Source organism: Aptenodytes forsteri, unplaced genomic scaffold (genome assembly GCF_000699145.1).
Source record: "Aptenodytes forsteri isolate BGI_AS27 unplaced genomic scaffold, ASM69914v1 Scaffold15, whole genome shotgun sequence".
In the NCBI taxonomy this organism is placed as follows: Eukaryota; Metazoa; Chordata; class Aves; order Sphenisciformes; family Spheniscidae; genus Aptenodytes; species Aptenodytes forsteri.
In genome coordinates this window covers 28,177,666-28,189,632 of record NW_008795129.1, presented here as the reverse complement: position 1 = coordinate 28,189,632, position 11,967 = coordinate 28,177,666, and the positions used below count along the sequence as shown (strand labels likewise).

The 11,967-nt window shown below is 39.8% G+C and overlaps 2 protein-coding genes across 2 annotated transcripts in view; one reads left to right on the top strand and one right to left on the bottom strand.

The window, feature by feature from the left end:
- Window positions 1-11,142, bottom strand: part of TCTN3 (tectonic family member 3) — a 17,219-nt gene extending 6,077 nt beyond the window's left edge. Inside the window, exons 1-11 of the mRNA XM_009277971.1 lie at window positions 11,091-11,142; window positions 6,829-6,963; window positions 6,316-6,424; window positions 6,127-6,245; window positions 4,974-5,009; window positions 4,498-4,572; window positions 4,271-4,396; window positions 3,126-3,221; window positions 2,755-2,852; window positions 1,974-2,139; window positions 1,083-1,220 (exon numbers count right to left, since the gene is read on the bottom strand). Of these exons, the coding sequence (XP_009276246.1) occupies window positions 1,083-1,220; window positions 1,974-2,139; window positions 2,755-2,852; window positions 3,126-3,221; window positions 4,271-4,396; window positions 4,498-4,572; window positions 4,974-5,009; window positions 6,127-6,245; window positions 6,316-6,424; window positions 6,829-6,963; window positions 11,091-11,123 (1,131 nt within the window). The 5' untranslated portion in view covers window positions 11,124-11,142. The remainder of the gene's footprint in view (window positions 1-1,082; window positions 1,221-1,973; window positions 2,140-2,754; window positions 2,853-3,125; window positions 3,222-4,270; window positions 4,397-4,497; window positions 4,573-4,973; window positions 5,010-6,126; window positions 6,246-6,315; window positions 6,425-6,828; window positions 6,964-11,090) is intronic.
- Window positions 11,122-11,967, top strand: part of CFAP46 (cilia and flagella associated protein 46) — a 97,268-nt gene continuing 96,422 nt past the window's right edge. The window contains 2 exon segments of the mRNA XM_019471655.1: window positions 11,122-11,143; window positions 11,658-11,915. Coding sequence (XP_019327200.1) covers window positions 11,122-11,143; window positions 11,658-11,915 — 280 coding nt within the window.

Here is an 11,967-nt window from a genome sequence, read left to right as displayed (position 1 = left end):
CTGATGGTCTCCCACAGTGGGTGGCTCTTCATTCTCCCAGTCCCCGCCTTTGCCTTCTGCAGCTTGGGTGGCGAGGCTCGAGCACTTGCCGGTGAAGACTGAGGCAAAAAAGTCATTGAGTACCTGCACCTTCTCCATATCCCGGGTAACCAGGTCTCCCATTTCTTTCCGGAGAGGGCCCACATTTTCCCTTGTCTTCCTTTTATCCCCGACATACCTATAGAATCTTTGAAGCCTTGAAATGTATGTGCTGCCCAAAAGACTTTGTGATGTCAGGAATCCAGCCTTGCACCAGAACAGAATCCACTGACACACGCTTGAAAAAGACTATTCATTCTCCTTTGCGGACCTGTTAGCTCCACCTTCCTGCTGACATCATAGAATCATAGAATAGTTTGGGTTGGAAGGGACCTTTAAAGGTCATCTAGTCCAACCCCCTTGCAATGAGCAGGGATATCTTCAACTGGATCAGGTTGCTCAGAGCCCCATCCAACCTGACCTTGAATGTTTCCATCATGTAATCTTCTCTTAGAAACCTGCTTTCTGGCCTACAACCTTTCCCCCTAATTCTTCAAATCTGCTGCCATCAGCATTAGCTTCCTCCTCAGCTACCTGTGGGTGATTTCAGAACCACTAGAGGAATAGAAATATCTTCCTGCACAGATTATCAGCACGCTGTGGAGTCTGTGAAATATAAATCAACTCAAATTCCATATCGAGACTTTAAGAGACAACTAGATAAACATGTAGTTATTGAATGTTTGTAACTACAACTTTAAACTTTTAATTATGCTTGGTATAAAGTTTGAGTCCTTAAGTGGCAGAAGGTGGTTTGGGGTTGGAAAGAAGATACCTTTTCCAGTTGTACAACTGATTGAGGACAGTACTGATAAGACCATAAAACCACCTTCCTCTATGGAGCTGTTAAATACAAACTTTTGCCATTGCAGCCAGACCACTGCTAAAGTTCAGTAAATCTCAACTCAGTAAAATCAAGACCATTTGATTTCTTGCTTCTTAAATAACCTGTGAATCCCATTTAATTGCCTCTGTGTGTGAGGGAGGGGTTTTAAATTCCATACCTTCAGGGGATGACACTGATAAAAGTACCGTGCACCCAGTATTTGAGCTTGTGGGTTGGACAGGAGGCCCACCTTGGTCCACAATATCTGTATCTCCAGGGTCACAGGAACCGTGCAACAGGAAGTGCAATTCACAGCCTGAAAATGAAATATACCCCAAACACCTTAATATAGTATTTTCAAGGTGAAAAAGGACCATTATGGTCAAAGTCTAATATTTTGGATAGCATAGGTCACAGAACTTGAATCAGTCACTTCAGCACTAACCCCATAACTTCTGGTCAGGTCAGCCACCCATTTTAGAGCTATATCCATCTTGTTGTCATCTCATTTCCAAACAGAATTTGTCTCAGCTCTACCACTTGGATTTTGCATTCTATTAGGCCATCTCCTGACAGATTAATAATTATTAAAATAGAATTTCCCTCCTCCATAAGTACTTGGATCGCAAACTTTTACCCTTATTAGGTAATGTATAAATATCCCTAGAAACTGGAAAATCAGAAAGGATGATAATAATAAAAGCATCAAAATAATAGGAAGTAACCAGGTAGTATTAGTTATAGAAGGCTGTCAGAAAACTAGGTAATACAACACTGGATTCAGTTTTAAACTCTTTTTGCCCATTTAAATAGCAGGAACAGGATTCAAGTGATACTAAATCTGTCAGGGGCTTTTTTTTGTTTAGTAAGTATCCTAGTAATATGAACCATAATAAAAATGACTGCTTACAGGCATTAAGACCCCTGAGAATCAGTAGATCATCACACAAAGAAAGTAAGCCCAGATGAACAAGCTGGTTCTTTTTTTCCCATGACCACGCTTCCCCAAGGCAATACAAAGATATGAAAGGAAAAATACTCACAGCTGGTCTTTTTGCATTCATATTACCTGCACACTGCAGTTCTGAATCAGAATGGTCGTCCACTCTTCTGCCTGGGTTGAATGAGCACTGCCAGTTATAGCAAGGTCCTCTGCTCTGTTCATCCCCTGAAGAGCCTTGTATAACTTCTGCTGGATGTAACTACAGTTACTTTCTTCCAGTATTGGGGATAGGCTGGAAATGAGAAAATAACAGATTTGACAAAGTGATTTCCAGGACAGAAAAAAACCACTATCAACATCCTTCCTTCATAACGAGCATTTGTTCCACTCTTGTAATGAGTCAACAGAATCATTACGGAAGTATTGGTATTAAATGGATGCAGTTTCAATCATCTCTGCAATGAGAAGGGAGAAGAAGAACATAACAGGGTAACACCATGATAAGGAAGACTGACAGCTCTTTAGCATCTTGTCACATCAGTGGTCGTATACCTGCCCTGTCACCAACAAAAGAATGATCCAAATTATCAAAACAATCACTTTTTAAGGTTCCATTATAATTCACTCCTCAAATACAGACTCTACTCTTGCCCAAGACATGTTGCCAGACTACAGCCTCAAAATGTCCCAGAAGACCTTCACAATGTTCAGATTGTTCTAGAGGTCCACCATCTCTCTGATATTCAAGTCCTCTTAGGAGTATATGAAAGATCGGTAGAGACCCATTGGTGACCTCAGGGAAGGACCTAGGCTCCACAGCAGTGGTGAGAGACTATGGAAAAATGTGCTAAGTGAGTCCACACCTTCCAAATGTGTCAGGAAGGGTGACCGCAGAGTGTGTTGTTACCTGAGCTTGCAGCCTGTCCTCATATTTCTTCCAAATTGTACTGTGTGTCTGAAGAACTGTGAGCAACTTCCATCACCTTTGCTCTGTAAAATGCTCATCTGACAGACTGCATGTCAAGAAGCCAAACAAAAGCATAAACAGACAATATAGGACACCCAACTTGTATTTAACAATCCTCTCACCCCAAATTCCTCCTTATCCCTATCACAGGACTCCAATTCAGTCGTGACCTAAAGGCCTGCTGATGGCTGCAATGTAATACTGAGGTATGCCCTCACAGGTGAGGGTAGAATCTCAAAAGTCCAGACAGTAGAGTACCAGAAGTCAATAAACCCAGTGATAAATAAAACTTGATAGCAGAAAAAGGATACATGCTGCACGGCACCACTGTTTGCAACCAACAATGGTGCTCCGGTGATGTAGCCAGGGTTTCCACTTCTAGGCAACGTATGAGAAAGAGTCCTGGTCTACAAAGAGGCAAAGGAAAGAAAGAAAGGAAGAAGAAAACATTAGCACCAATGAGATCCATTCATCTCAGAAGATCAAATTCACATTCTCAAAAATGTAAATGTAACCCATTTTTTGAATGACTGAATATTGTGCACTACTAAAACCTCCATTATTTGTTTCCAAATCCTCTTTCTTACCTGGCAAGTTCATCTGCAGTCCGGGAGGTAAAAAACTAAATGTCAGTACCCTGAAATGTGGATACCACCAGGACAGTTCTTGAGACAATGAATTCCTGTTGCTCAGCATTTGTCTCTAAGGAAGTGAACATATCAGTCTTGGCAATTTTCTACAGATGATCTGCAGAACAAACCCTGCCTTGACCCCAACTCTGAGTGGCAGATTCCACTTCTAAATTGTTTTATGGGGAGAGCCTCTGGGGATAACTTCAGCAAGGTTGCAAGGTTGCACTGCACACTTATCAACCCCTGAGGTCACCACTTATCCCACTTTACATTGCCTCTATGGGACAAGGTTTATATGAACTTCAACACACATTAGCATTTCCCAGATTTCCACCCCCTCCAAAGTAACTCTTTTTCCCGCTGCACGGGCAAAGTTAAATAAGTACCTGGAATAAATTTAGCAACTTTGTTCACAAACACTGAACACCTCAGACACAGCACCAGCTCCAACCCTTTCCTTCACAAGACCGTGCTGGTGACCCTGATCTCATCCTCTCCCCTTCTCCCCCCACCAAAAAAAAAAACCCAAACCAAATCAAAACAACAGCAAAAAATAGTCAGATAAAAATAATCAGACCCTTCAAACTGGTGCAGTGCAAGACTGCATGCTTGCACTGAGCCTGAGTTTTTCTGCTAACATGGTTTACTTGAGACCAGAGCAGTGTCCCCTCCTTCCTTCGACCACCAGCTGTGTCCCAGGGTTCTGGTACTACCATACCACAGTGACACTGCTCTAATCTTTTCACATCTCATCTGTACAAAACTGGGTCACAAACTACAGACTACAAACTCGGTAAGAGCCCAGGGAGGATGGGGACACTGACCCAGAAGTGCAAAGTGAAGTGCTGCTGCAGAGAGGATCCTGAGTTCCCAGAGATGTTGCTCACTTTGAACCGGACGGAAACACTCTGAATCCCATGTGTGCCACTGAATTCTATCTCATAGATCACCTGAAAGTCCAATTCAGAGAAGAATCAGAGGCGGAGGCAGGTAATAGGACAATGACTTTAAGCTAGTGTTGAGCTCCCCAAAGGAAAGAAGATTCAGATACCTCAGAAACAACATTGTTACATATGTTGTCTTTCATGTGGGGAGCTCCAGGTGGTGCGACTGCGGTGACCTCTACCTGGAGACAGTAAGCATATTAACAATTAGCAATTGTTTTAAAAGGAGTGTGCCTTTCTTACTCTTTTCCACTGCTTTTCCATCCAAGTCAGATTTACCTTGCTGCTGTAGCTGTGCTCTGTGGACACATCACCCTGCTCCAGATGCCCAATCTTTTCTAAGAAAACAAGCTACCTCCCTGACTCCAGCCCTATCTATGCCCATTCAATTAAAAGTACATCTTTCCTTATATCCCTTTTTTTTCTATAATGTCACACTTTTGTCCAAAAAATCTTGTCTCAGACACAGAACATTCCCATTCTCCCAAGTTCCCAACCTATGGGCATTACTATGAATGCCTAAGATTCCAGATATGTTTTATTTCATAAGCAGAAATTATTTTCATTGGCAATAGAGACTGACCTTCATGGCCTGCACAATGGTGTCATTAATTGGGACCTGGGAAAACAAACAAACCAACATACAACACCACAAAACCAACCAATTTTCAGTGTTTGCAAGTGCCTAAAGTCATGAAAACATCACTAAATAGACCCTACATACTATATTGACAAAAATTACTTTGTTTATTCCAGATATGTAAAAATTGTCATCAGTTTGCAACCTAGAAATCACAGACATAATCCACAGAAAGCATTTTTAGAACATCAGAAGACAAATTTTATTCTTGGCCCTGCTAATGACCCACAGAATGCAGATACTTTAAAATATCAGCATCTTTGACCCATTCCTGGAGCTCCCCCTTCTGGAATCAAGTAATTACTTCAGCTTCCACTTAAGGAAAAATTAAATTTTGGCCACAGTGACAAAGCAAGCCCTGAAAACATGAGTTAAATTTGATCAATAGAAGACTCTCTACTACAGTTATGTAGATTTATATTTCCAATATAAGGCTAAACTGAGTCATTAGCCTTAATAAGGTGTTAATATTTACACTGTCGTTTTATCTTGGAACACCAGAGAAACTCTAGAAGGCGAAAGGAGATACTTTCATGTTAACATTCAGTAAGACCAGCGTGATAAACCCAGAACAAAAACAATTAGGTTATTTTGAAATTATTGTCAGGATAAATAATGGAGAAATTGATATGAATTCAATTTATGAATGTAAATAAAGCTAATATTGATAACTGGCCTTCAGTATGATTTTAGAAATAACATATCCTGTCAAACATCCTCATTCTTTACTAAGAACATGCATTGCTTGGTTGACCAAGTTGATGGAACAGATAGAAATACTTTGATAAACAGTCTGTTTAAAATGCAAGAGAGTTCTAGTTAAACCATTAAAACTATGAAGTGTCAATGAAGTACCTGTTAAATGCATTAAGAATTTGCTAATAACTGAAATTTATTGGAAAGTAGTTTGAATTGAGGGTTTATCACCAATCATGACATTTTTGACAGGATTTCCAGCAAGAAGGCCTTAACAAGCGGGAGATCAGGGATGACATACCAGGTGACTTCGTTTTCCATTTAGCTGAAGTTGCAATGGAAGGCAATGGAAAGTCAAGCAAATAAGACGTTGAGCAAAAGGAAGAAATATGACATGTACCTTTAGCACAGTGAAGTCACGGTAGTAGGAGGCAGCATCTAGGGCAGGATCAGTAACGCAGCTCTTGCTCAAGTTGGCAAAAATCCGAGTACAGCTTGTGCTTTTACTGTCCAGGAAGCCTGAGTTAAGACACGACAACATATAAAACAGAAGCAAACCACCCCAAGAAATTCTTCCCCCTTTACTAACCAGCAGGATTTCCATCAACACAAAGTCCACTGGCTCCCATTTTTACTGGCTGTCTAAGCGTGCTCAGTACAGATGATGAATCAAAGTAGATTAGGATTGGATCACCAGCCTGAAAAGACAATTTGGAGAAATCACAGGCAAAGTGACTATGGAATACTAAGGCCAAGCACAAGGTGATGACATCATCAGGGCACAGAGGCACATTTATACTTCTCTATCTATATATATTTATATACTATACTATATAAATTTATAGTATAGTATACTATACTTTATACGTATATATATTGTATACTATACAAACCCTTTTTGTCTAAAGGGTTGCCCAAACTTTTAAATACAAGAAAACTAATCAGAAACTTTTTACACAATAAGGAATGAAAAGAAATGAGTGATAATATGGATTATAGGTAGAAAAATAAGAATCTTTCCATCTGTTCTCATTAGATCTCATTACAGACAGCTTTAGTAAAAGTGTATCTGCAAACTGATTGCTATTTTCTTTCAACTCACCCGGTAAAAGGCAGAGAATGATGGCTGGACTTGTGATGGTGCTAAGAAAGAGTGTCTGCCATACTTCTCCAAGAACTTCAAAAAATCAGATTCTTTGATATCCTGTGGCTGTTGGAAATAGTTCAGTTTTTTTTGCTAAAGGTTGAAAAGAGAAAAAAAAAAATCCGCCAATATCAAATTACTAGAAAAGATAGATCTAAGAAAAAGTAAATATTATGCCAATATTTTTAAAAGGAACAACTTTAGTAATTATAAGCTAGATAGTGCCTTATATTAATTAATCCATAGTAACACTGCTAACAGGCTAATATGAGCTATGAACAGGATGATATAATGAGTAGTAGTTTGTGAGAAAAAAAAAAATCCGCCAATATCAAATTACTAGAAAAGATAGATCTAAGAAAAAGTAAATATTATGCCAATATTTTTAAAAGGAACAACTTTAGTAATTATAAGCTAGATAGTGCCTTATATTAATTAATCCATAGTAACACTGCTAACAGGCTAATATGAGCTATGAACAGGATGATATAATGAGTACTAGTTTGAACTGTTTCATGGGAAACAGGTGCTAACACACAAATGTGACTTTCCAAAAAGCATGAAAACTGCTTAAGACAACTATCTTAATATGTGCTCTAATTTCTGTAAGATGCCCAAATTAGACACACATGACATTTTAATGACAAAACACTACCAATATATGAGTTCACTAAAACCAACATTAAATGGACTCAAAATAATTAAGGTTGGTAAAACTCAAAGTAAGTATGAATAGGGAATAGGCATCCTAAAAAACCCAGACTTTCTACTGGTATCCCACAGTGATGCCCTCCTGACCCAGTGGTATTCGGTATGGTTACAATGTTATAATGTATTAAATTATTAATGCTAAAACACTAAGTCATAAAATAGCAAGTTATTAGGGACATACTATGTAGACTCATCCTAATGGACTTGTTCAAACAATAAACTTTTTAATACATCCAAATAAAATGTCTTACAAGGTTCGAGGACTACAGATCATACCAACAGGAGTGAGTGGCAGTATCCTCGATTACAGTAGTATATAATGTATTAAATTATTAATGCTAAAACACTAAGTCATAAAATAGCAAGTTATTAGGGACATACTATGTAGACTCATCCTAATGGACTTGTTCAAACAATAAACTTTTTAATACATCCAAATAAAATGTCTTACAAGGTTCGAGGACTACAGATCATACCAACAGGAGTGAGTGGCAGTATCCTCGATTACAGTAGTACCAAAAAGAACTTAAGCTCTCAATGTAATTCTGCTGTTTGAGGGCAGAGCAGATCCTCAGGGGGGGGGGGGGAGGAGAAAAAAAAAAGAACTTAAGCTCTCAATGTAATTCTGCTGTTTGAGGGCAGAGCAGATCCTCAGATGTACAGAGCAGCAAGCAGAAATAAAAGATTTTTATATCCGAATACAGCATTAGTCAAGCAGTCAACTAAATATCTTAAGGAGATAAAGGCTGAAGGAGTATTAAGGTCCTACAAGGTTCACAAAAATAGGTGCACAGAGCAGCTTTCTTATTATTCACTTGAGGGTATAATCATTAGACTGAAAAAGAAAACACTGGTAGTTGTGCTACTCACAATCATTTTTTTTCTTTGGAATGCAGTTCTTTATGTACTCTTCTATTACCAAAGCTGAATGCAGGTTAACAACATTACATAATGCAAAATATACCTGAAAACTGGAAGAAAAGGCCTTCTGCAGCAAAACTTAAGATATTCAAACTGCTCAAGTTTTCAGAGAAAAGACATATATAACTTGTTCATAGTGTAGTTTGCTCAAGAAAGCATGCTAGCTACTAAAGGCTATTTAATCTTGTAGGAAAAGGCAAAAAAGAATTTCAGACAATTTAATTTGTCTGAAACCAAACAAACTTTAAAAAAAAAAAAACAGGAGTCAGGCTCATGGATAATGATTCTTGTAACTTTAAAATGCACTCATATTAGTTCTTCCACTCATTTAGAAGCAGAAATAGCAGCAATATTCTCCTAACACCTACAAAGACTAGAGACAAAGTTGTTATCTTGAGGAGCTAGTATGTGAAATAGGAATGCTTTTAAAAGTACTTTAAGTATTTTGAAAATATCCAGTATTTCCAACTGTCCCTGAGAACTCACCTCTTCCTCTTAATGAATTAATTGTCAGTTGGATCAGCAAGACTACCTGACTCAGCCAGCTACATGATCATTAGACAGAAGGAACTGTTAGGGACGTGGTGAGCAGTCACACTGCTCCATTTAGTACCAATACAGTCTAAAATCAGTTTAAGACATATGTGAAACTCCACCTTTAGCACAAGACAGTGAAAAGGCAGTACTGGGAAAAATTACAAAAGGAAGAAAGGGCCACAGAGGGCACAAAAGAAAGAGAAGATTGGGTGTGATGAGCTATCAAGGTTAGAGGAATGCCAGAGTTGTGAACAGCTGTCAGATGGAGAACAACAGTATGAAAAAGTAGAAAAATAAAGCAATCAAAGGATGGCAACAGTCAGAAAAATAGGCAAGAAAAGATGACTGGGTGAAGCAAAGGATGTTTTACACTTCAGGAAAGACAGCTGAAATAGAGTACTGCAGTCAAGAAAGAATGAGGACAGGCGTGGAAGAGCCATTAGTGACAAGCAGAGGAAGAAAAACCTGCATCTTTTAGAAGTATCATAAAGAAGTATTAGTAAAACTTGAACACTACTCTGGCATCTGCTAGCAATGGTTTCAATGAGGTGAAGTCAACTTGTGCATCACAATCTCTTTGTTAATGGCCACAATAATTCATTAGGTTCAGAGCCTGTTCCCACTTGCCCTTTTACAGGAGGCCCTCTGGAGCAGGCTTGATTATATTTCTGGCAGTGGTCAGATGTCACCATCCACCCTGGAAAGGCTTCTTCCACAATCAGTTGATGAGAACATATGTGTTTCCATATTTCCTTGGGGAAGGCCAAAGGGGAGAACACTGTTTCTACCAGAAAACTTTATCATCCTTCAGGTGATCCCAAATAAAGTCTTTCCCAGATGTTCTTCCAAGAACAAGCACAGAAAAGGAAAAGGCCACATGAGCAGTGAATTCTGTTGTTCCCAGGTGTGCCACACCTAACGTTCACATGCAATCAAATGTCTACGGCTTGTTCAGTGGTCCTAATCATGTGATAGATATGGGGCCCAAATATTAAATGGCCAGAAAAATCTGGTGCCATCAATCTGGACACAGATGATCCTTCCTTTGGATGAGATTACAAATTCAGAATCCTTCTAATCCTATTTTTATGACACTATGGGTAGTGTGGGAAAAGGATAAAATGTAGCTACTTCCAAGTTACAGGCTGGAATACCCAGGAGCCTGATGGCACTTTCAGCCGTGGTTAAACCCTCATCAAAATTTATCTTTACTCTGAGTCCTACTGAAAATTGGGATAGGTGAAATTCTAGCACTGCTACCTATTATACTATGTACTATGAGGCTCTCATTGTTTCTTTGCTCTTCCTTGTAGGCAAAACATTCAGGCAACATCTGTGAAGAGCTGAAAGCAGGACTAGATAAAAGGAAGCTAACCCTGTTTTGACTAGTTGTTGGACCAGTTAACCTCCTGAGCCCCTCCCAACCTAAAATGCTCTATGATTTAGGTTCGAAGTAGATGGGACTGTGGGTCAAAACTCCCAGGCAAAAGGCTCAAAAGAGAAAACGGTGAGTGTTCAAATGTGAGACCCTAGTGAATTGCAATGAATGCCAGAGTTGGACATCAAATCAGTTAAATGAAGTACCATGTGGAAAGCAGAAAGAGAAAAAAGTGTTAATGGCATACCGTACGAGGGTATACGATTACTAGAGAAAAATCATTGCCAGCAGAGAAGAAAGTATAAAAATAAGCATATGAAATAAAGAATCCAAGATATGGTAAGAAATCACTTTCTGAAAAGGATAATAGTGGTATATTTCAAACATCCACCCTTATTTGCTGCTTTAAGTGTAGCAAAGTAAGGAAGGTATCTCAGTTACAGAAGCAATTGATAAAGGCTGATTTGTGTTTAGCCAGAGACCCTACCCTCAAACTGAGTACAATATTCTTTTTTTTGTTTGTCTTTAGTGATGGGACCCTGATTCACTACGGTCTCTCTGGCACTATTACAGCCCAAATAATTAGTAACAATTATAACAGGTAAGTTTAAAAAAAGATTCCTTAAGCAGAGGCAATCTATGAATTAAATGTGTGGAAAGAAAGGTTACTTACAGTCATCCAGCTGCACACAGAACAGCAGATCATGTCCACCAGGGACAGCCACGGTATCAGTAGGATAAGGGGTGTTACTTCTGAAGATGAGTGATTTTTCCACACACACTTGACTCACAGACCTGCAAAGACAAGACCCCCTCCCCCCCAGCAAACTGTTAAAGAGGCTATTCTTGCATAATTTTGTATTTTACATTACTAAATGCCAGCAACAGAACGCAGTATTACTTTTCATCGGCTTACATGAGTGATTGTACAATTTGCATTGACAATCAATTACAGAAAGGCTCTCTCGTCATTGTAGTAACTTTGTGGATACTCTCTATTTGTATATTTAGAAATCACTCTAAAATTCCCTGGAACAAAAAGTGGTAAAGAAATTCAGTGTCCGTGTATTACAGCTCCTCTCGGTCCTCCTCACAACTGCAATCTGCAAAGACAGGGTTCACCCACAGATTTTACTCTCCAAATAGCTGAAACTGCCTTCCTCACTGACAGCATCTCGCAGTTTGTAACTGCTTTACTGTCTCCCAATTGTATTTTAAAGTTCTTTTTTCCTAAGATAAGACTTCCTAGTTCCCACCGCCTGTAGCCTCACCACAGAGCCACCAAGCCCTGCTTTACCTAGGCCATTAAAACGTTGGCCACGGGAAGCCTTTCCGAGCCCTCGACTCAGAAGTAAGCTGTCCCCCGTCCCCGAGAGCCGTGGCAAACCCGACAGCGAAACTAACGCGGCTGAACTGCGGTTCCTGCCGGGTGCCCGGTCCCTGTCCCTCGGCCCGCCTTGGCCCACGCGCGGCAGCGGCCGGGGCGGCGCCAGCAGCGGTGGGAGCCCGTTCCCTGCCCACCTGCTGCCGCCGGAGAGGCGGGACGACTC